We start from the raw sequence: 24,052 nt of genomic DNA, 5'->3' as shown, positions 1-24,052 counted from the left end.
AGCAATAAGGAGAATCTAACTACAACCAGGATCCATTTCTATTTATGAATGCTGTATTTTAAAACATTTTCCCCCATTACAGCCACAGAGGCTGAATTATTATTATTATTATTATTATTATCATTATTATTATTGTTGTTGTTGTTATTATTATTATTGTTATTAATATTATTAGTAGTAGTGGTGATTATACAGGTACTTGTTTGTATAATGTCAATCTTTATAGATTAGTAGATAGATAGACTAGATAGTCTATCTATCTGTCTGTCTGTCTGTCTGTCTGTCTGTCTGTCTGTCTATCAGTAGTAGTAGTAGTAGTTTTGATGTATGCTTTGTTCATTGTATTTTCAATTAAAAATCACTTTGATTAAGTGAGGAAAACACATCTTTGAATATAAGGGGGGGGGTATATTTGAATATAAGGTTTACACATAAACCCCTTCCACTCACTCACATTTTTAGCATTTAGCACACGCTTTTATCCTAAGCAACTTACAGTATACATTCTAAGCAACTAAGGGGGCGGCACGGTGGCCAAGTGGGTAGCACTGTCACCTCACGGCAAGAAGGTCCTGGGTTCGATCCCCAGGTGGGGCGGTCCGGGTCCTTTCTGTATGGAGTTTGCATGTTCTCCCCATGTCTGCGTGGGTTTATTCCGGGTGCTCCGGTTTCCTCCCACAGTCCAAAGACATGCAAGTGAGGTAAATTGGAGACACTAAATTGTCCATGTCCATGTGTGTTTGATATAACCTTGTGAATCTTGTGTAATGAGTAACTACCGTTCCTGTCATGAATGTAACCAAAAGTGTGAAATATGACGTTAAAATCCTAATAAACAAACAAACTAAGCAACTGAGGGTTAAGGGCCTTGCTCAAGGGCCCAACAGTGGCAACCTGGCAATGGTAGTTGTAGTCTAGCGGTTAAGGTACTGGACTAGTAATCGAGGGGACAACTGCCAGGTTGTCACTGTTGGGCGCTTGAGCAAGACCCTTAACCCTCAATTGCTTAGATAATATACTGTCACAGTACTGTAAGTTGCTTTGGATAAAAGCATCTGCTAAATGCCGAAAATGAAATGGTGGAGCTTGAACCGGCAACCTTCTGATTACTAGTGCAGTGCTTTAACCACTAGGCTGCAGCTGGCCCTATTATCTACGTATTATCCTGCTATATTATCCCTATAAAAAGATAAGGCATTTATTATTCGTGAAAATATTGTCAGATTTTCCTCAGAAAATACAATAAAATATATATTCTTCCTTGTTTTAATACATTAACATAAAATCTCTCTTAAAATGAACTATACATTTGTGTGAGCAGGAACCTAAACTGAGAGGGTTGGTTGAGTTTTACAAGAACTGCCCAACTTTGTGGAAAAATGAGCTGTGGGAGGACGATAAAGGCTGAAACCAATAATGCTTCGTGTTCCCTGTATTCGTGCACTCTGTAGGGTATGAAACCCTGACTTTAATGCCATATGTAGTGCACTGTGGGTATGTTGTGAGCTAAATGGGATGCGGCCGGAGGTAAAAGCGTTTGAGTGCACTTTAAACAGCGGCTGTAGTGAGAGAGAGAGAGAGAGAGAGAGAGACGGTGAGACGGTGAGACGGAACTGGTAGTAACGGAACTGAGTAGTAAACATAAATCGCCGGTTTGGTGGGCAGGCAGGCGACTCTGGTTGAACATCAATCCGATGAAAAATAAGCAGGCACCGAGGATTACATCGCACCAAGGGAGGTCTGAAGCAGGGGATGCGTTTACGGACGGTAAAGGAGATCCAGAGACGCTCGAGTCTACGCGTTATTGCGGTGACGCACCCGTTTCCGTGCAATCTACTGAGAGGTTTGGAAAAGTTTTAAAAGGAAAAGCGAATCTAACTCTCGATGAGGATTTTAGTACCGTCTGTGGGCTCGATCGAGCAGACATTTTCGATACACGATGCAGAAACTTGGAGCAGACGGACCATGAGTGGACCAGCTCACCGCGGATTATGGAGGAAGCGCAACGCGGTATCGGTTTCGAGGGCGAAGCAGCACTAACACGGTTCTCGCATGTCCATTCCGGTTCCTTTTCAGACGACCTTACGCGTCAAACAGTCTCAGACAAACATGTTCACACTTGTATGAACCTCATAGTGCCTGCAAACATGACCAAAACTCCTCCTGCTAGTGGAACCCTTTCACCGAGCGAATTCAGTCCGGCGTTTACGCATGCACACAACGACCAGGACAAGGACCGAGAACCCAGCTCTCTGGAAGAGGAATTCTTCAACAGCCAGGATTTAATAGAGTACCACAGTTTTCCAGGGACCATCCCGAGGTTGATAGTGACCCGCGATCCGAGTCCGGACCGACCTAAACACTCAGAGGTTTCAGAGTTCCCGTTGAGTTTCAGCGGACTGTCGCTGGATCTGCAGGCGGGACATGAGTCTCCGTACTCGGATAGCGGCTGGGGTGGCTCCCCGGTGCTTGGCGTCTCCCAGCGCAAACTATCCAACGCGTCCTCGGTGGGACTCTCATCCGCGTCCTCCTTCGAGGAGTCAGAAGATGATATTGCAGGGAGTGATGCAGAACCTGCAGGCTTTTCACAGACCCCTGATGAGCTGTCCGGGGTAAGAATGCAATCCGGGGTAAGAAAAAATCCAACATCGTGGATCTAATGCATTGGTTTGATGTATTAAAGCTGCACAAAATATAGTCTCGTCATAGTGGTAACTTTGCAATATCAATATTTCGTCAACCCTGGTCAGGGTTGCAGTGTGCAAGGCAGAAACATACCCACTATAGGGTGCCTAAACATCATCATACATCACTAAGTCACTTTTAGAGAGCCTAATTCATAATATATATGTTTTAGGGAACTGGGGGGGGGGGGGGGGGGGGTGTTGAGAGACTACCAACTCACAGACAATGATCATACCCAGGTCACCAGGGCCCATAATTTGTGTCAAACCTCTTTTTTTGTCATCTTGGCAGCAATAATGCACACAAACTTCTCCTATTTGTCCCATACATGCAAAACTCTATAGAGTAAAAGTGCAAAAGTCTGGATACTGTCAGATTCATAACTAATCTTATTTAGATCCCTTAAATGATGAATGTCTGTCATTTTTTGTTTAGTTAGCTGACTGGAATAAAGGTAAGGTATTTAGTGACAGCATTTGCAAGAAACAAAAGCCAATTCCCTAAACCAAGATTTCAGTATGGACACATTCTGACTACACTTCAAACAAACACTTAAATGTTCTATGTAGGACCATACAACCAAAATGTTCCAAAAGACAAAAAGTAAACAAACCCAGAAGAGCCATGTAGACGCCAAACAAACCATCAACATATTAAAAACACTGAAGCAGGGTCTAATATCCCAAATAATAATAGTAAGTAATTAATTTCAAAGTATTAGCATTTTTGTAAACTGTCTCTGTCAACACTTACTCCTATCGGTCAGTCTGACATCTGCACAGACACGATTGGCTAAAACAGCCTAGTCGTTGGGAGATGCACTTGGGACCGGCACTTTCAGTGCCGGTCCCAAGCCCAGATATAAATATAAAGCTTGTGCCAGATCTGCTGTGACGACCCCTAATACAGGAGCAGTTAACAGTTTGCTTAAGGTCGACAGATATCACGTTTTGCAAGCAGTTTTGGACAAGGTGATTACTCTTCACCCTGGTGTGATTGCTGTGTTTTTCACTTCATAGCCAGTGGATAAACTCAGCAGGCTTCGATTCAAACAGATTCAACAAAACTACAGTGTTAAAAATTGCAAGGTCACCACAGAACATGCAAGTGTAGTAACAGTTAAGTGTTATGTACAGATGTCATCTTGTGTGTGTGTGTGTGTGTGTGTGTGCGTGCACGTGCATGCCCCGTCATCCATCATTAGTGTACAGAACACATAGCACTTTCTTCTGCTGAGTCTCTACAGGCCTGATCTTGTGCATCAAAGCAAATGCACACTAATATCATGGATAGTTTTTCACAGGCAGTGGATGATACACCTCCCTCCCAAACCCAAACCCACACACACACACACACACACACACACACACTGCAAAACAATCACAGGCGTCGTAGCCAACTGGCCTTGAGCTAACTGTTCTCTGCCCAGGCAAATTAATTGTCATTTGCTGACCTTGTTTTTCCCATTTGGGTGATCAGTCTGTGTTAGGACTGTTTAAGCAGACAGGTCCAGCAACAACTTAAGACCTCCACCGTTATTAATATCCTTTATACTAAATGTTTCCTGTCAAATCCTCCAGTGCATTATTTTATTTCAATAAAAACGTCAAATGTCAAGCGTCACATCTAGCGTCAGTCAAGAGTTACTCATAGTCTGATCACCGAAACCTTTGACTCTTGGAAAATTTAGACATTTCGAGCCGAGTGACAAAAAGGAACATGTCAGCTGATGTGAAGGAAGACTTTTCAATAATGAAGAAACTCTTTGAGTATAAACAAGCTGTCTTTATGGCTCGGCAGTTTAGCTGATATGGGGGTCAAAGATCAGGGATCAGGGATTGGTCTCTCCTTAAACAGAGATAGCATGCTGGGATAGGTGTGGGTGGGGTGTGTTTATAGTGTGACAGCTGTATTTGTAGCCGATGCTTTATCGATACTTAAACATTTAAACATACACTAATATTTTACTCATTGTATTCTAGTATTAGTATTTATCTAATTGTTTTAAGCAGCCCGTAAACTACTTACTTGGATATTCAAAATAAGAAAAAGGCTGGTACTGGATTGCTGAGCATCATACACATGGAGGTTTTTAAATATCCAATAAAGACACATGGAAATTTAGCTCCATGTTCATTACATTTCCATATTTATCTTACCACCACTTTATCCTGAATAGGGCTTAGTGGGTTTGGTTTGCCTGTAAACACTGGACAGTGGTAGTGGCAGTGGTAGATAAGCGCTTAAAGTAAAGGGCTATTTATTGGAAATTTGCTGGTTTAAGCCCCACATCTGCCAGGTTGCCACTGCTGGGCTCTTCAGCAAGGCCTCTAACCCTCAATTGATTGCAATGTATATGGGCACTGTTGGATAAAAGCGGCTGCTAAATGCCAAAAATGCAAATGTAAGCAAGGCAGGAACACAAACCCATCGTAGGGTTTCGCCCACCCCATTCAGACATAGCCAGTCATGTCGGGGTTAGCGCATTATAACCCTGACATGGCACCAGCGCCGACATTCTGAACTCCTCGGTTCGAAACTCGGCGTTGCCACCGGTTGGCTAGGAGGCATAATTGACAGTGCCTGCTGCAGACTCTAATTGGCTACCGTGTCTGCTAGGCCGTGTCTGTTGTCTTCGAACGCTGTGCAAGGACCCTGATTAGCAGATAAGAGGCGCCTGTGCAGAAGCATGGGTGAATAAGAAAGGGTCTGCTAGAAATATACCCACCTCAAATGCAATCAGGGATCCCCAGCAGCGGAAGACAAATTGACTACACTACATTGGGGGAGAAAATACATAATAAATAGAAAAAAAGACCCTGACATGAATGTAAATGTCAACAAATGACCCCAAAATATAAAGACAAGATAAAATAAGCTGATAGAATTATAACACCTGCCGTTAGACAACACACATATATGTGTTGAACATGGTGTTAAAACCCAAATAAATAATAAACAAGTTATTGAGTAGAATTATTGTTACAGTGGGTTATGATGACTCTTTTGTCCGCTCTATGTAGTAGTTTGAAATTGCTTAAGTGTCTTTTTAGTACAACATTTGACTCGGTACATTCTGAAACCTGAATGTACTACTAGCATTAAATGACACGCCTGTGTTATTAAAACCTTAAGCTTTATCAAGGTGCTCTGATTTGATTGATGGTGATTGTTATTTGTGGGTGGTGCAGTGCTGCTTATCACTAGTTGTATAAAGGTGATGATTACAGTGTTACAGCGGTTGTCATAAAATATAAATGACCATATGATTGGGATTTGGATGTTGACTTTTATTGTGCTGAATGTTTTCGAGAGGCTTTCCTCGAGTAGGCAATGACTCAAAAACACGTTGGTTAATGTGTGAATGTTTGTGGCCTGAGCACTGTCAAGTCTAGTCACATTTGTTTACATGGCACTTTTATACGATTGACACTGTCTCAGAGCAACTTGACATAAATCCAGGACCAAAACACCCCGTATGAGCAAGCTGAGGGCAACAGTGGTAAAGAAATACCCCCTTATTGTAAAAGTACAAGGAAGAATCTTAAGATATCTTAAGTCTTAAATAAACTAGATATATAGATAGATGTGAAAAGTATGAAGAGTGTAATGAGAGTTTATTATCTTTTAGTTCAGTCTGTGCTAGAATAAAGTCTGAATCGTTCCAACCCTTCCCCTGTTAGTAATGACTAGTAATCAGAAGGTTGCTGGTTCAATCCCCACTGTCACCAATTTGCCATACTGAGCAAGGTCCTTAATGCCTCAATTGCTTAAATTGTATTCAGTCATAACTGTATGTCACTTTGTATAAAAGCCACAAATGTAAATCTAATGTAAATGTTCCACCAGGACAGTAGCACAGTTTAGCCTCAGGTTCGTGTGTCTGCGTTTGTGGTTTAGCTCAACGCTGAATTCTGTTTTAAGGCACTTTAAACATTAACACTTAATAAAGGTAGATAAGTTATCTATGTTCGATCTGTAAATCAGCCTCTGGAGACGTGTGTAACCGAAGGATCCTGCAACAGGCGTGCACCTTTCTCACTTTAAAGAACTCTCTGTACTTCAGACGTTACTGAGATCATCTGCCGTGGCGTCTGCTCTGCCCTTCCGTGTTGACAGTGCTGTGTGTTAAGCAAACATACCCTCATGAGCTCAGCTAGTGACACCAGACTTGCTAACACACCACTGCCGTCGTAAAGGCGCTCAGATCGCATGTCATGGAAAATTTAATTGTGGGTGGTTCCTTTTGTAACTACGCTCCACCAAAGCTGTAAATTGTGTACTTCCTTCCCCACCTCGTAGTTTCTTTTTAAGTGAAAATAAAAGAGAAAAACTGCTACGGTTTATTTATACGCTTAGACTTGTTCCACACCACCAGCTGTTTTGATGAATCAGCAGAATGAGGAAAAATTCTGATCGGCCGGCGGGTGTGTTTGCTCTGTTACATAAAACGTCAGGGCAAAATGCAACATGCTCACAAAGGCCTAAGGATGATTTATACAACAAACTTTATACAGAAATACCTGCAGGGTAAACGGAACTCTCCCTCATCTGCGTATACAGCTGTATAAAATATTTTTAGTTGTTTAATACACAGTGTATACTACAGAGTAAATGAATCCCTTCGCCTGCTCCCGTTAGGGGTCACCACGGTGGATCATTCGTCCACATATTTATTTTGGCACTGTTTTTCCGCCGAATGCCTTTCCTGATGCAACCCTCCTGTTTATCCGGACTAAGAATGCACTGATATGTGTCTCCCTAATGGCTAGGTCCATGTTACTCAATGCACCTCCTTCATTTGTGAACCCAGCCTGGGATGCAAACACAGGAACTTTGGCACTGCAGTTTCCAGCAACATGTTTTTCACCCTTACGCTACACAAGCTCACACAGCCTAAAATCCTACCTTTACACTATCAAGTTATTTCTGGTCTGTCGTGTTGTGAGCCAGAACTGTTGTCGTCTACATCAGCGCTTCCCAACCTTTTTTGCACCACGGACCGGTTTCATATAAAATATAATTCCACGGACCGACGGAGGCGGAGGGACTTAAAATACAGTAGAATAACTATATTGCTCACAAATAAGCTTTTTTCTCGCTGCAACGAGACACTGCTTTGACCTGGGGGTGATATGAGACGATAAACACCCGTGTGTTGGCTGATGTAACGTCTCTAATTATTATAATAACACGACCCACGGACCGGATCTCTGGTCTATATCATACACAGTGTACTGAACAACGTTTACATTTACTAGCTTTGTTACTTTGGTTTTAAAATTCATTTAAACATCTAAATCAACCCCAAAACAATGAAACAAGACAGCATGTACAGGTTTTTTGCTTTTATTCACCAAAACACCTGCAAGCTGTCTGTGGAGTCTGTAACTGGGGATGAGGATCCCAGTCACTAGTGTGTGAACTGTATTTGAACCCCGTCATGCGTAATTTCCCAAAAAAAAAAAAAAAAAAGCAAAATAATCTTAATTCAGCGACGTGCGTCACTCTGTCTCTGTGTCACTTACTGCTGTTGCTTAAGTCGCCACTTCATGTCACGTTACTACACTGGATTATACTGCAGAACACACAGTGTACAGTACTTATTAAATATTATACAGAGTATACCACATTTTAAGCGTGTCGTACATATTATATGAAGTATTCTACATATTTTACAGTGAGTACTGTAAATAATGCAATGTATACTAAATATTAAACAGTGTACCTGGTGTGTTGTACGGGGGGTACTGCATATAATTCATAGAATAGCACCTAAACAGATTAAACAGCATTTACAGAGTATTTAGTATTGCCCATAGGCCTGGATATACAGAGGTGACGAGCACAATGTAAATCATCAATTGGCATCATTGGCATCAATGTATTAAAGCTGTAGGTCATCATGCAAGTTGTACCTGATCTGGCTATTCATTGCATTTAGCAATTAACTGGTTTCCAACACTGGTTTCCCTGGACATTGTTATTGCATATGATATGTCTCGAAGTCTCGAGAACCAACAGCTTCACTGTCTTATGTACTAATGTACGAGGGGGGAAAAGCACATTGTGTATCTTTTTATGTAGGTGTCATCCAACCTGCACTTTTAGGTTTGTATGAAGGACACATGTACACTATATTGCCAAAAGTATTCGCTCGTCTGCCTTCACACACATATGAACTTGAGTGACTTCCATTCTTAATCCATAGGGTTTAAAATGATGTCGCCACCCTTTGCAGCTATAACAGCTTCAACTCTTCTGGGAAGGCTTTCCACAAGGTTTAGGAGTGTGTTTATGGGAATTTTTGACCGTTCTTCCAGAAGCGCATTTGTGAGGTCAGACACTGATGTTGGACGAAAAGACCTGGCTCACAGTCTCCGCTCTAATTCATCCCAAAGGTGTTCTATCAGGTTGTGGTCAGGTCGCTGTGCAGGCCAGTCAAGTTCTTCCACACCAAACCTGCTCATCCACGTCTTTATTGACCTTGTGCTTTGTGCACTGGTGCGCAGTCATGTTGGAACAGGAAGGGGCCATTCCCAAACTGTTCCCGTAAAGTTGGGAGCATGAAATTGTCCAAAATCTCGAGGTGCTCGGTTTTATACACACGTGGCCATGGAAGTGATTGGAACACCTGAATTCAATGATTTGGATGGGTGAGTGAATACTTTTGGCAATATAGCGTATAACAAGTGAGGTTTTCTTTGTACAGAATGTGACCAGAATAATGTTTTGCATATTGTTTGATATACAGAGTGTACCAAATATTATAAAGTTTTTATTTCATATTGTACTGCACATCTTATAGTCTATTATTATTATTATATTATTAAAGTGTACCACAGTGCATATTACAGTGTGTTACACAGAGCAGATCAAATTATTCAGAGAATATAATACACAGGCCGTGTCGTACTAGGTTATACAGTGCATGTTATAAATAAAGAGTACACTACTACATAGTATAGTTGGAACATTCTTTTCCCCTTATTCTGTCTCTTTTATCTGTCCTGCTTTCTGTGTTTTCTTTCTTATTCTCAGATAAAACTCAGTAGCAGGTTTACAGGTTTGACTGCTGTGAACTGTACATGAATCAGGAATGTAAAAAAAAAAAAAGGAGAAAAAAAAAGCGTTTGGGCGTAGGGCTGACGGGGCAGAGAGTAGGAGGGGTGGAAAAAAGGTAGAGCAGAAAACGAAGCAAGGATTTGGAAGTGGGTGGGGACGACTCCAAGCTCGGGTTTAAATAAAGCAGGTAAAGTACAGAGCTTTTGGATGTAAAGCGTGTGTGTTTTGCAGGTTTACAATGCTTTGTCTGCCCAGGGAAAAAAAACCACACACACACACACACACAAACTGAAGCTGCATAGTGAAATTAAATATCGTGCTTTGATTACTATAGTCATTTTAACACATAATATGAGGCACATTTTCAAGTATTTAACAATGTCTACAAATTAAAACGCTCAATGACCTCTAAAAAGACAGCGGTATTATGTACAGCGTTTACATTTCAGCATTTAGCAGACGCCTTTATCCAAAGCGACTTACAGTACTGGGACAGTATACAGTCTAAGCAATTGAGGGTTGAGAGCCTTGCACAAGGGTCCAACAGCAGCAGCCTGGTACAGTGGTGGGGATTGAACCAGTGATTTTTTTGATTACTAGTTCTGTACCTTAACCGCCAGGCTACAACTGCAAGTTGTACAAATTATTTCAAAGGCATTAGCGCCCAGGTGGCACAGCGGATTCTGAACTTCTCAGTTCGAAACTCAGCGTTGACACCGGTTGGCTGGGCGCCATCTGGCGGGCATAATCGGCAGTGCCGGCAGCAGATACAAATTGGCCACCGTATCTGCAGGGTGGGGACCGGACTATGTGCGAGTGGGATCTTCATACGCTGTGTAAGGACCCTGACTGGCGGAGACGCCTGTGCAGAATGCAGGGGCGAGAAGAGGAGGGCTGTGCACGTGTCGGAAGAGGCGTGTACAGCGACGTGCTCTCCTCGGATGCAATCGGGTATCTCTGAGCAGCAGAAGATAAATGAGTGTGCTAAATTAGGTGGAAAATGGGGAGAAACGCATAAATAAAAGGCATTAATATGCCCTCCTAAAGAAGTTACAACTGCACAGTTTGAAAATTACAGAAAAAGATTAAATAGCAATTTCCCTTTAATGCCAGGCCGTAAATTGTAAAAATCTTTGTAAATATTTGTGCCATGAGGAAAGAATGGCCTGCATTATTTGGACTGAAATCATTTCTGTTATTTGGACCATGTAAATAATGGAATTTATTTAAAAAAAAAACACACACACACACAGACACCGCTGTGTGAAATCAATGAGCTCAGTCAGGACACTCAACACAATAAGAGTAAAATAATAAAAGACTTGATTGCGTTATACAGCCTCCCGCTGTATAATGCGGGGACGGATCGGATTTAAAAAGGTCACAACAGTAACAAGTTGTGTTTAAGTGCACATAAAAGATTAAATGGAGCAGTGAATAGAGGAACTAAAAACAATAAGCTGGCCGGATTTTCCATGACGTGTCAGGATAAATGCTGCTAGTCCGAATCCTGACTGAATTCACCCACAGCCAAGCGCTTACACAGAGAGATCCTTGTTTTCACTCTTGGGTGTTTTTCATAACAGACCTTTGACCTCGATTGTGAAATCTCGGTTGTGATGTCACAAGTCGGACAGGCATCACCGTGACGACAGGACACTTTCCGTGAAATTACAATAAGAGCTAAAACTATGACAGGAATAGACAATATCGGTAGGGGTGTGTTTGGGGTGGGGGTGTTTGTGGGAGTTTGTGTGTGGATTTTTGATCAGTGTGTGTGCGTGGGTGGTTATGTGGGAGTTTCTATGTGTGTGCATTGTGAGTGTTGTGTGTGTGTGTGTGTGTGTGTTGGCAGGCGTTGTATGTGGGAGTGAAGCAGCATTGTTTAAAGGAAATTAGCATTCAGTGGATGCACTTACTGTGGTTTCTGCTCATGTGCTCTGTGGCTTTTATTCGACGACTCTTTGTGTACAAACTGCAGGAGGAGCAGCAGCTGAAATCGACAAGCAGATTATAAACTGTATTAAGTGATTAAATTTGACTTTAGGTATTTAACTTTGTGCTTATGTAATAACAGCATGTTAGTAAGCATGCACTAAAAGTCATTCTGTGTTAATAGCACTACTTTCTAATTTAGCAAACAGTCCGTAAAGAAAAAAATCATTTAATTATATTTTCAATTATATTCTCAGGAAAACAATGAGCACAAGGCAGGAATACCCTGGACAGGGCGCCAGTCCATTGCAGGGCTTTGGCCACCAGCCCAGACGTGTGTAGGCGTTCTTCTGGCCAATAGCACCATCAACATTCAAACCCAGAACATTAGGACACTGAACACAGAGAAAATCAGTGTGAGTTAGTCTGTCTAAAATGTTCTGATATTGTGGTTAGGCAGTTGTAGCTTGTTGTGGACTAGTTATTGAAAGGTTGCTGCTTCATGCCCCACCACTGACAGGTTGCCACTGTTGAACCCTTGAGCAAGGCCCTTAACCCTCAATTTCTTAGACAATATACTGTCACAGTACTGTAAGTCACTTTGGATAAAAGTGTCTGCTAAATGGCAAAAATGTAAATGGTTATTACTTAAAAGAAAAAGCATAAAATGTTCAACATTTACTTTGGCTGATTTATTTTAAAAGTTGTGTTATTTTTCTTGTGATCTGATCTCATGTACAATGATTTATATATAGTCTTTATATACAGAAATATTATATTTCAAATACAGTGGTACTTTGTAACTCAACGTCCCCCAAACTCAAAATCTTTGAAACTCAACACCCTTCGTCAAGAAATTTGTTCCCTTTAACTCAACGTGTTGTTTTTTAAAAATGTATTTATTTAATTTCAAATTAACAATGAACAGTCGCTTTGTTCAGCACTCGGTGTGTGGAATAACCGTCACATCCAGTCTGAAAGCTCCACATGTATCTGTGTTTATCTGGAGTTATCTGGTGATTATCTGGTGTTAGAGCTCGAGGTTCTGAGAAATTGTGAGAATCAGCTTTTTATTTCAGTGCTTTTATATTATATTTGTGTTATTTTCCATGTATAAGTGTCAAAAACAACCTCATTATTTTACATGAACCTAAAATATATCAGTTGCACAGGACCATGGAACACATTAACAGGTTTTCCATACATCCTTCTAGGTATCAAGGTACCACTGTATCTAAATTATATTACTAATAATAAAGAATAATTAAGTAATGGATGCTTCATTACAGCACTGTATGTGGTGGTATGGGTCTAAGAGGTCAACTGACCTTTGCTCTGAGAAAATAACATTAGTGTGTGTTGCTGTTATATCTCTTTAGATATAATTATAATAATAATAATTATTAGCAGAGAGAGAGAGAGAGAGAGAGAATTGAATTGAGAGAGAGAGAGAATTGAATTGAGAGAGAGAGATATAGGAGGAGTGAAAGATGAGAGCAGATAAACAGCAGTGATCTTGATGAGATTAACTTCACTCCTGAGAAGCTGGAGAATGATCACATCAGGCTGGATTATATTAACCTGGTTTATATGGGGTTAGAATTTAAAAGAGGAGCCGGATGTGTTGATATAGCGTGTGTATGAAACGTGATCCTGGCTTTTGTATTCCAGCGGTGAAAGGATTTAAAAAGGAAGTTTTACTGTGGAGCGGGTGAGTGTGTTACCCAGTAATTTAAATGAAATAGATCATGTCACTGTTTAAAATCACTGTTAATCATTCTGTTAGTGAGATTAGTGTGATGCTGTGATACAGTTCCTGTTCTTTTGTGTGTATTTTATTTGAGAGAAGATTTTAATGTAAGAATTTGTGACCTGTGTGAGGAGGAAATACATTGTGGAAATTTTTCAGCTGTCCGTAAATGTGTAGGTGTGTGTAGAGGTGTGTTTGAGATCATTCTTATGTAAGCTTTGTGCAGTGTAGGAGTGCAGTATGTATGTCTTTGAGGTTATAACGTGGGAGCGAACAACATGTAGGAGAAACTCTGGATGTGTGTGATGTGATTTGTGTGTTAGTCAAACATTACGACCACCTCCTTGTTTCTACACTCACTGTCCATTTGATCAGCTCCACTTACCATATAGAAGCACTTTGTAGTCCTACAATTACTGACTGTAGTCCATCTGTTTCTCTACATGCTTTGTTAGCCCCCTTTCACCCTGTTCTTCAATGGCCAGGTGTTGGATCGTTCTCAGCACTGCAGTGACACTGACATGGTGGTGGTGTGTTAGTGTGTGTTGTGCTGGTATGAGTGGATCAGACACAGCAGCGCTGCTGGAGTTTTTAAACACATCACTGTCACTGCTGAACTGAGAATAGTCCACCAACCAAAAATATCCAGCCAACAGCGCCCCGTGGGCAGCGTCCTGTGCCCACTGATGAAGGTCTAGAAGATGAGCAACTCAAACAGCAGCAATAGATGAGCGAAGGTGGACCAACTAGGTAGGAGTGTCTAATAGAGTGGACAGTGAGTGGACACGGTATTTAAAAACTCCAGCAGCGCTGCTGTGTCTGATCCACTCATACCAGCACAACACACACTAACACACCACCACCATGTCAGTGTCACTGCAGTGCTGAGAATGATCCACCACCTAAATAATACCTGCTCTGTGGTGGTCCTGTGGGGGTCCTGACCAATGAAGAACAGGGTGAAAGGAGGTTAAAAAAAGCATGTAGAGAAACAGATAGACTACAGTCAGTAATTGTAGAACTACAAAGAGCTTCTATATTTTAAGTGGAGCTGATAAAATGGACAGTGAGTGTAGAAACAAGGAGGTGGTTTTAATGTTATGACCTGTCCTGTGACTGGTCAAACATGTCAGACTCGTGTGAGACTTTTGATAGTATTATACTGGTACATCTAGAGTGGAACGCTGATGGGAATTTTTTGTTTGCTTTGCAAAACGATGTCAGCCTGTCATCTGATTAATCCTGAATACACGCTGGTGTTTAATCCTGTCATATGAGCAAACTGGTCGAGCCACCGAGGCAAATTTGATCAGGATTATCAGAAGCTGTGAACATGACAGGGGGTTTGTTTACTTTATTAAGCCTTTATACACACACACACACACACACACACACACACACACACACACACACACACACACAGACGCTTCCACTGATAAAAAGTAAGTTTGTCATTTCCCACACCTAATCCCTGCCTTCTGTAATCATTTGCAAATAGTCAATGGTCTAAAATGTGTCACGGCGACACTCGTGACGTGTTTCTGATAAACCTTTTTCCTAAGCATGACCAGCGCTGGGTAAAAAAATCACTGAGGGCTTTACTGTGTATAGAAACTCTGGGTCAATGTTGCCTGGTCAATATTTGATCCGATACAACAGGGACATGTTGCTGCACAGTCTGTAGTTGTTTAAGCAGGTTACTGGCTGGGCACTACGGGCACTGTCTCTGAAAGTACTGTAACGATAACATGCAGACTTGGCGGAAAAAAAAGAACCATTTAGGAATGAGGAACCAGAAATCAGGAGTGAATCACTTATAAAGGATGATATCAGCAGTTCTGGGGTCTGTGGGATTGTTGTACGTCACGTAGTGTGTATGAGGTCCTACGTGTGTGAAAGATTCAAGCTGGTGTGTGTGTGTGTGACACAAAGCTGTGTCATTACTGGTAAAGGGAAACTAGGACTTAAGTAGTTTGTTTTATTAGGATTTTGACGTCATGTTTTACACTTTGGTTACGTTCATGACAGGAACAGTAGTCACTCATTACACAAGATTCATCAGTTCACAAGGTTATATCGAACACAGTCTTAGACAATTTAGTGTCTCCAATTCACCTCACTTGCACGTCTTTGGACTGTGGGAGGAAACCGGAGCTCCCTGAGGCAAACTCCACACAGAAAAGACCCAGACCGCCCCATCTGGAGATCGAACCCAGGACCTTCTAGTATTAAAGTAGTAAAGAAACGAGAACCCTGTAGTACCACGTACACAATGTGACTCAGTTGCTTATGGTCAGTCCTCATGAAATCTTGTCTTTCATTCATCAACACAAAGTATCTTAATACAAAATCCTGAAGTCTTTGATGAATGAATGCAAGAAAGTTACGTGTCTTTACTTAAATAAAACGTGTGATCAAATCAAGCACTTCCAAAGGAAAAGAAAACCATTTTTAATTAATAAAAACAAACAAGTGTTATAACAGGGTGCATGTTATAGTTTGTATAATTATTTAGCTGTAGACGGTTCTAAATATGGGGTGAAAAGAGCTGCGTGTCAAATCCTGTAATTCTTATATATTTAAGGTAATGTTTACAATAGTTATGATGTAGTTCGTTGTTCTTAGCTTCTGACCCCTTGACACAGATTGTGATATTCTTACACTTTTAGCCAAGATGACAAAACAACATTTATTAGCCCTTCATGCTCATGTGGAATTCAATGAATCCATTATAAAGATACAGATCTCAGTATTTTTGGGTTTACTGTTAGTGCTTGCAGAGCTTGTGTAACTGGTGGTGGTGGATCTACTTGAATGAGATCAGCATGAATAGCTGAATCAGAATCATTCTCGGCCCTCGTCTGTTGACCTTTGCACTATTGACGTGGGCAAATTAAGTCTTTGTTTGTTCTCAAACACCCAACGTAGGCTGTAGGTGGTTTACAATAGATTTATGACCTCACAAAAGGTCTCCCCAATGCCAATAGCCTATTGATTTTCCTGACCCATCACATATGATTTTTACTCTTCTAAATAATAAAATGCAACAGGACCCCACCTCTGGGCCCCTAGTTGGCTCCGGCCCTTCATTTGAGAACCACTGATGTAGGGACAGTGGTAGCTCATCAGTTAAGGTACTGGACTAGTAATCATGAGGTTGTCAGTTCAAGCCCCACCATTGCCAAGTTGCCACTGTTGGCCCCCAGATCAAGGCCCTTAACCAACCCTCAATTGCTTGCATCGTTTTCAGTGATGATTTTAAGTCGCTTTGGATAAAAGCGTCTGCTAAATGCCAAATGTAAATGTAATGTTAATATCTGATGCACTAATTTGACGTATGTGCTTGAAGACACATTGAAGTACATTTTAATCTACCGTTATTCTAAAGACACCCCAACAACAGTTACAGAAAGATGAGCCACTTTTAGCCAAATTAAACATCAGCTTAAATATTAATCTTGGTTTTTAATTTCATCAAGCATGTAGACGGATGGACAGACAGACGCACTTTATTAAACAAGGTATCTAATGCAGACGTATCTACAATGTAAAGAAAGAGCAAGAAATGACAAAACATGAAGTTACGACGGTTTGGTTTCAGCAGTAACGTCTGATATTGATCTTAATTTTCTGGGTTTGGTGAGCGACAGCGTTCGGCAGCATGATGGTAATATGTGAGATTAATAAAATGTTTAAGTAAATGAGGTATTCAATACATTACTCCTCATGTTTGGATTGAATATCTTTCAACTAGACAGGGATGCACACTTAGATCCCCCAAAATTTCTTGCATCTGTGTGGTGAGCTTTAGTCTTGAGATAAATAACACGTGGTGTCGTCTGTACGTTGCAGCAGCTGCAGTGTGTAAGAGATAAAATCGCTGATTGTTCAGGTCGAGAAAAAGCACAGAACGAAGCCGTTACTCCACCCCGAGCTCCTTCACAACTCTGTGTGTTTCTTGCTTTCCAGACGAGGCAGTGGAAGAAGCTGAAAACCATGGTGCACTGTTCCCCCTTCGTGGTGTCCTTTAAGAACTATCCATGGGTGCAGCTGGCCGGCCATGCAGGTACCCTATCACCTGTGCACATGCAGATTTATAAACAATATCTGATATACTGTACATGCCAATAGTTACCACACACAGATTTTCTTTTTCTTTTTTTTCAACATTGTACTAATACTAAAAAACATTTGTTTATATGTTTGTTTATATGTTTATATCTATATATCTGATATAAATGCCAATAGCACACACATTTTAGGGGAAAAAAATTAATTTGTTTCTCATTTTTCCAACATCTACTAAAATCTTAATAATACACCATTAGGCATAACATTATGTCCACCTTCCTACAACCCCTGGCAAAAATTATGGAATCACCACTCTTGGAAGATGTTCTGTCAATTGTTTAATTTTGTAGAAAAAAAATAAATCACAGACATGCCACAAAACTATCATTTTTCAAAATGTCAACCTTCTGGCATTAAGAAACAATAAAAAAAAGAAACAAATATAATAGTTGTGGTCAGTCACAATTGCTTTTTTTAGATCAAGTAGAGGAAAAAAATATGGAATCACTCAAATCTGAGGACAAAATTATGGAATCACTCTGTAATTTGCAGTTTAAAAACAAAACATCTGCAGCAGATTAGATTTGCTAATTATTCTTCAGTTTAAAAAGAGTGCTTACACCTCGGAGAGCTGTTGCACAAAGCAGATTGTCATGAATCATGGTTCCAACACAAGATATGTCAGTTGAAACAAATGAGAGGATTATAAAGCTCCTTCAAGAAGATAAATCATTGTGGAATGTCGCAAAAAGATGTTGGTTGTTCCCAGTAAGCTGTGTTTAAAATCTGGACCAAGTACAAACAAAATGGGAAGGTTGTAAAAGGGAAGCATACTGGTAGACCAAGTAAGACATCAAAGCATCAAGATAGAAAACAAAGCAATATGTCTTGAAAACAGAAAATGCACAACAAAACAAATGAGAAACAAGTGGCCGGAAAGTGGAGTCAATGTCTGTGACTGAACTGTAAGAAATCACCTAAAAGAAATGGGATTTACATACAGAAAAGCCAAACAAAAGCCACCATTAACACCTAAAAAGAAAAGAACAAGGTTAAAGTAGGCTAAAGAAAAGCAATCGTGGACTGTGGGTGACTGGATAAAAGTGATCTTCAGTGATGAATCGCGAATCTGCATTGGGCAAGGTGATGATGCTGGAACTTTTGTTTGGTGTCTGTCCAATGAAATTTATGAAGATAACTGCCTAAAGAAAACATGTTAATTTCCACAGTTGTTGATGATATGGGCCTGCATGTCGGGTAAAGGCACAGGGGAGATGGTCTTCAATAAATGCCAAAGTCCACATTGAAATTTTGGACGCTTTTCTTATTCCATCAGTTGAAAGGATGTTTGGTGATGATGACTTCATTTTTCAAGATGATAATGCATCTTGCCATAGGGCAAAGGACGTGAAAACTTTCCTTCAAGAAAACATATAATGTCAATGGCATGGCCTGCAAATAGTCCGGATCTCAATCCATTTGAAAATCTCTGGTGGAAATTGAAGAAAATGGTCAATGACAAGGTTCCAACCTGCAAAGCTGATCTGGCAACAGCAATAAGAGACAGTTGAAGGCAGATTGATAAAGAATACTGTTTGTCATTAGTTAACTCCATGCCTCAGAGAGTTTAAACCATTATAAAAGCCAGAGGTGGTGCAACAAAGTAATAATGGTGCAGTGTTTTCTAATGATTCCATAATTTTTTCCTCAGATTTGAGTGATTCCATATTTTTTTCCTCTACTTGATCTAAAAAAAAAAAAGCAATTGTGACTGACCACAACTATTATATTTGTTTCTTTTTTTATTGTTTCTTAATGCCAGAGGGTTGACAGTTTGAGAAATGATAGTTTTGTGGCATGTCTGTGATTTCTTTTTTTTCTACAAAATTAAACAATTGAAAGAACATCTTCCAAGAGTGGTGATTCCATCATTTTTGCCAGGGGTTGTAATATTGTGTTGGTCCCCCTTTTGCTGCCAAAACAGCCCTGAACCATCGAGGCATGGACTCCACTGTGTATTTTGACACCTTTCTATCAGAACCAGCATTAACGTCTTTAGCAGTTTGAGCTACAGTAGCTCACCAGCCTTCGCTCCCCACGTACATCAGTGAGCCTTGGGCGCCCATGACCCTGTCGCCGGTTTACCACTGTTCCATCCTTGGACCACTTTTGATAGATACTGACCACTGCAGACCGGGAACACCACACAAGAGCTGCAGTTTTGGAGATGCTCTGACCCAGTCGTCTAGCCATCACAATTTGGCCCTCGTCAAACTCGCTCAGATCCTCACGCTCGCACATTTTTCCTGCTTCTGACATCAACTTTGAGGATAAAATGTTCACTTGCTGTGTAATATATCCCCCCCACTAACAGGTGCCATGATGAAGAGCTAATCAGTGTTATTCACTTCACCTGTCAGTGCTCATAATGTTATGCCTGGTCGGTGTATAAATATTTTATTTTGTTTATATTTTGAATTAAAGATTAGAATGATAAATAATCTTTTTCCCCAGGCATCAGTATTTGTGGAGGACGCAGTTCACCATGGCATGGACTTTGTCTTGGAATTTTGATTATTTTGCATTGTTTTTCTTTTTTAATATTTATAAAAAACAATAATATATAATATTTATTTCATTATAAAATTGTGATGTTTTTGGAAAACCTGCAACCTCTTACAGTTATCCAACTATAAAGTTACAGATTACATCAATTCAGGTTTGCTGAAGTCTGACCACAACAAATGAAGCGAGTTTAGTCATGGTGACATTAGAAAGGTTATATCTGTGTGTGTTTGTGTAGATAATTTCCATGCAGAAGAGAGAGGCAAGCTCATGAAGAAATACAGCGAGTGTGAGCAGCAGTCTCTGCAAAAGCTGATGTCCGATTCTCTCAGGCCGTTCGTACCGAGCTACTACGGCGTCGTGCAACGAGACGATCAGGAGTTTAACCTGATGGAGGATCTGCTGGTCAAATTCAACTTGCCGTCCATCATGGACTGCAAGATGGGCAGCAGGTAAGAGAAGGACTGAGATATATGAGTGTCTTAAGTAACTAATTGTGGTTATTTCTTATATACTTTTATTAAATATATACACTTAGATTTTCACACATGATGTCAACTCACTTAGTACTTATAAACATGAACAAACAAGTATGTGTTTATAAGTGTAAACAAATATTTTAGAGAGAAATAATAGCCACTGTATTAAAATGCATTTCACTGTTTTCCTACATCCCACACACACACACACACACACACACACACACACAAGTACACGTCTAAAATTTGCACACGAGTTTATACAAAACAAACCAGCTTATATGAAACAATTATCCATTATTTGGTCTCTCGTGCTCAGAAAAAAAAGGATTCCCACTTCATGGTCAGGTGTCTACATACTTTTGACCATGTAATGTTTATTATATTTGGGGACTTTATATTTCTATGGACCTTAAACTACGAGCAGTAGTTTGGCTGAATTAAAAATGGTACTAAATACGTTAACAAGTACACAATAGAGTCACTACTTTTCCCCGGGTATTATGCTCATCCCCTCTCTCTGTTTTCGCCCCAGGACGTATTTGGAGGAGGAACTAGTGAAGGCTCGCGAGCGGCCCAAGTTAAGAAAGGACATGTATGAGAAGATGGTGGCGGTGGACCCGGATGCACCGAGTGCGGAGGAACGGGCACAGAAGGCTATCCTCAAACCTCGCTACATGCAGTGGAGAGAGACTCTCAGCTCTACAGCCACGCTCGGCTTTCGCATCGAGGGCGTCAAGGTTAATACACACACTCACAATCTCATTGTATGTTCATCAATCGGTGCTTGTGGTCATTTTAGGGTCCGGGTTTCATCGGGAATTCACTGGACGGGGCATCTTTGAGACATAGCCTAAGATGTGTGGGTGGCATTGCATCAGTAAAACAAAAGTGTTGTGATTATAGCTACCCTCGGGTTTCTTAACCATTGACTGTAGACAACAAGTGGCCACCAAAGTGGCTTGTAGTGGTCTACCAACCTACACTTATTAGAAGCCAGTGTGCATTACTGGGTCGGTGTCTACATAATTTTTAAAATAGATTTAACATTGTGTTTACGCCATGATAGCGGTAGCTCAGTAGTTAAGATCCTGGACTAGTAATCAGATGGTTGCCTGCTTAAGCTCCACCACTGCCAAGTTGTTACTGTTGGGCCCCTGAGCAAGGCCCTTAACCCTCAATTGCTGAACACTGAATTGTGTTCAGTCATAATTGTAAGTCGCTTTGGATAAAAGCATCTGCTAAAAAGCTGAACATGTAAAACGTCGAAGCCCAAATGTTTGTATCCTATTTTATATTTCTATACTTGGTGCTGTTTTGCTTTGTGCGTAGCTCTAATTTTATAAAATTAATTTTATATACAGTGTATTTTTGTTTTGCACTCTGTAAAGAGATTAAATTGAAGCACAACAGCAAGTGGATGATGACAGATTAGCACAATAGCTCTTTATGAACAATTATAAGTTGTTAACGTCCATCCAGCTCTTGTGCCCTGTGGTACCTTGATCTTATTTTTCAAAACCATGCATAACTATGATGTTTAATAATTTCTTTATTTTTTGTTTTGTCTCTGATGCAGAAATCAGATGGGACATGCAACACCAACTTTAAGAAGACTAAGCACAGAGACCAGGTCATAAAGGCCTTGAACGACTTTGTGGATGGGAATGCACTGGTTATGGTACGTCTGTTCTAGTCACAAGTCATAGATTGTGAATATAAATTGCATGTTTTGACTTCCCATATAACAACAAAATGAATAAACTGAGATGAACTTTTTAATCCATGCTGTAGATTTACCACGTACTAACTTTAAATTTAACTTTAAATTAATCATATTTTTAATTTGCAGTGTCTAATAACTTTTTCTTCTACATGAATTGAGTTTTTAATGCATACTTATTAGTTTCTGTTTATAAGTTTGTCTGTGCGTCCAGATTTAAAGTGGATCTATGCATTGAAATTGTATTTAATAACAAACAAAATTGACTGAATAATGAATTATTTATTTTTTATTAATTATAGGTGAGTTATCTACAGAGGTTAGAGGAGCTGCGCAGAGTGCTGGAGATGTCCGAGTTCTTCCGTACACACGAGGTAAGTCATCATTTACACACATCACATCATACACTATTTGGCCAAAAGTATTTGGACACCTGACCATGAGCTTGTTGGACATCAAATAGAGTGACTCTTCTGAGAAGGCGTTTCACACAGAAGTATGTTTGTGCCCATTCACACATTTATATGGGCACTGATGTTGATCAAGAAAGCCTCAATCTACGTTCCAGTCCATTCCGAAGCTGTTCACTGGGACCGAGGTCAGGACTTTGTCCAGGTCACGGGAGATTCTTTAAGCTGAGCTCTTCTTTATGTCTTTATAGAGTTTGCTATGTTTACAAGGGTACAGTCTTGTGTCCTTGTACCCTTGTAGACCTAAGAGTTTAGGGATTTCCCTAAACGGTTGCTAGAAGCATAGTTAGAAGCATAGAATTTCCTTTATATAATAATTTTATTACACCTGTTAGCAACTACTGTGGCTAAAACACATGAATTAGAAGGAGTGTCCCAATATGTTTCCCACAATAAAAACCTGTTGGTATCATGACATAAGAGCTCATTGCTTATTTTTTTGTTGCAGGTGGTGGGCAGTTCTTTGCTCTTCGTGCATGATGCATCGGGCCAGGCGCAGGTCTGGATGATAGATTTTGGAAAGACTGTACCCCTGCCTCCGCACCAACACCTGGACCATCGCACCCCGTGGGCAGAGGGCAACCGAGAGGATGGTTATTTGTGGGGACTGGATAACTTGATTGAAATCTTTGGTGCAATGGTGTCTGACGAAATGTATCCTCAGTCATGAGGGACGTGTTTACCCCCGGCGGTGGAGGATGGAATTGGGAGTTGATGCTCTCGATGGAGCTTTTGCTCGTGACTTCGTGCCGTCGTTGGCTGGAATATAAACAGCAAGCGTGTGGCAAGGAGGACTAACACTGATGTCATTTGGCAGACCGGTGATCAGTCTGGCGCGGCTCTCGTTTCATCCGAGACACGCCAGCGACCGACAAGTATGCAAATCTAACACACTGCTCTCAGATCAAAAGACGTTTGTCTAGAAAAAAGGCAGAATAGTTTTATTTTGGGACGTATTTCTTTAAATGCAAATAACACTAGAACTCTGGATGTTTTTTCCACGTGTGCGTTCATGTTAATATTTTTAGTGTACATAGACTAATTTAATTTTACATCAACACAACGTTTTCATTCTTCTTTTTCTATGCTTCTTATTCTTCTTGTTTTTATTTTTTTTTGGAAGCATTTAAGATGCATTCTTAAAGTGTAGAATTTCTTGTGTATTATCAAAAATTGCAAATACTAGGGCTGGGTCAGCTGATAAAACATTCGTATCACAATTCATTACGTAAGCCTTACTTTTCTTTCTATGTTTTTTCAAGTGTCGGGAATTGTACCCTGCCCTATTAACAGTGTTGAAAGTGGCCAT

The 24,052-nt window shown here is 40.5% G+C and overlaps 1 protein-coding gene across 2 annotated transcripts; it reads left to right on the top strand.

Annotated features, from left to right (window-relative positions):
* The first annotated feature begins 1,598 nt into the window (after window positions 1-1,598).
* Window positions 1,599-23,822, top strand: itpkcb (inositol-trisphosphate 3-kinase Cb). Of its 2 annotated transcripts, none has more exons than XM_063004890.1 (7): window positions 1,599-2,612; window positions 17,405-17,501; window positions 20,310-20,523; window positions 21,086-21,290; window positions 22,130-22,231; window positions 22,576-22,647; window positions 23,192-23,822. In XM_063004890.1, the coding sequence occupies exons 1-7, from the start codon at window positions 1,695-1,697 to the stop codon at window positions 23,411-23,413; spliced, it is 1,830 nt and encodes a 609-aa protein (XP_062860960.1). In that variant the 5' UTR covers window positions 1,599-1,694; the 3' UTR covers window positions 23,414-23,822. The 2 variants fall into 2 exon arrangements, with proteins under 2 accessions (XP_062860960.1, XP_062860959.1); XM_063004889.1 differs by having other exon boundaries at window positions 1,599-2,630.
* Window positions 23,823-24,052: the final 230 nt, after the last annotated feature.

The sequence above is a fragment of the Trichomycterus rosablanca genome, chromosome 11 (genome assembly GCF_030014385.1).
Source record: "Trichomycterus rosablanca isolate fTriRos1 chromosome 11, fTriRos1.hap1, whole genome shotgun sequence".
Lineage (NCBI taxonomy): Eukaryota > Metazoa > Chordata > Actinopteri > Siluriformes > Trichomycteridae > Trichomycterus > Trichomycterus rosablanca.
Note: the sequence above shows the minus strand (reverse complement) of the source record. Positions and strands in the feature narration are given on the sequence as shown.

Coding starts and splice junctions, on each gene's coding strand:
- itpkcb (XM_063004889.1), top strand. CDS start 1,695: ATGAAAAATAAGCAGGCACCGAGGATTACATCGCACCAAGGGAGGTCT. Junction 2,631..17,404: donor GGGTAAGAATGCAATCCGGG/GTAAGAAAAAAT, acceptor CTTGCTTTCCAG/ACGAGGCAGTGGAAGAAGCT. Junction 20,524..21,085: donor GACTGCAAGATGGGCAGCAG/GTAAGAGAAGGA, acceptor TTTTCGCCCCAG/GACGTATTTGGAGGAGGAAC.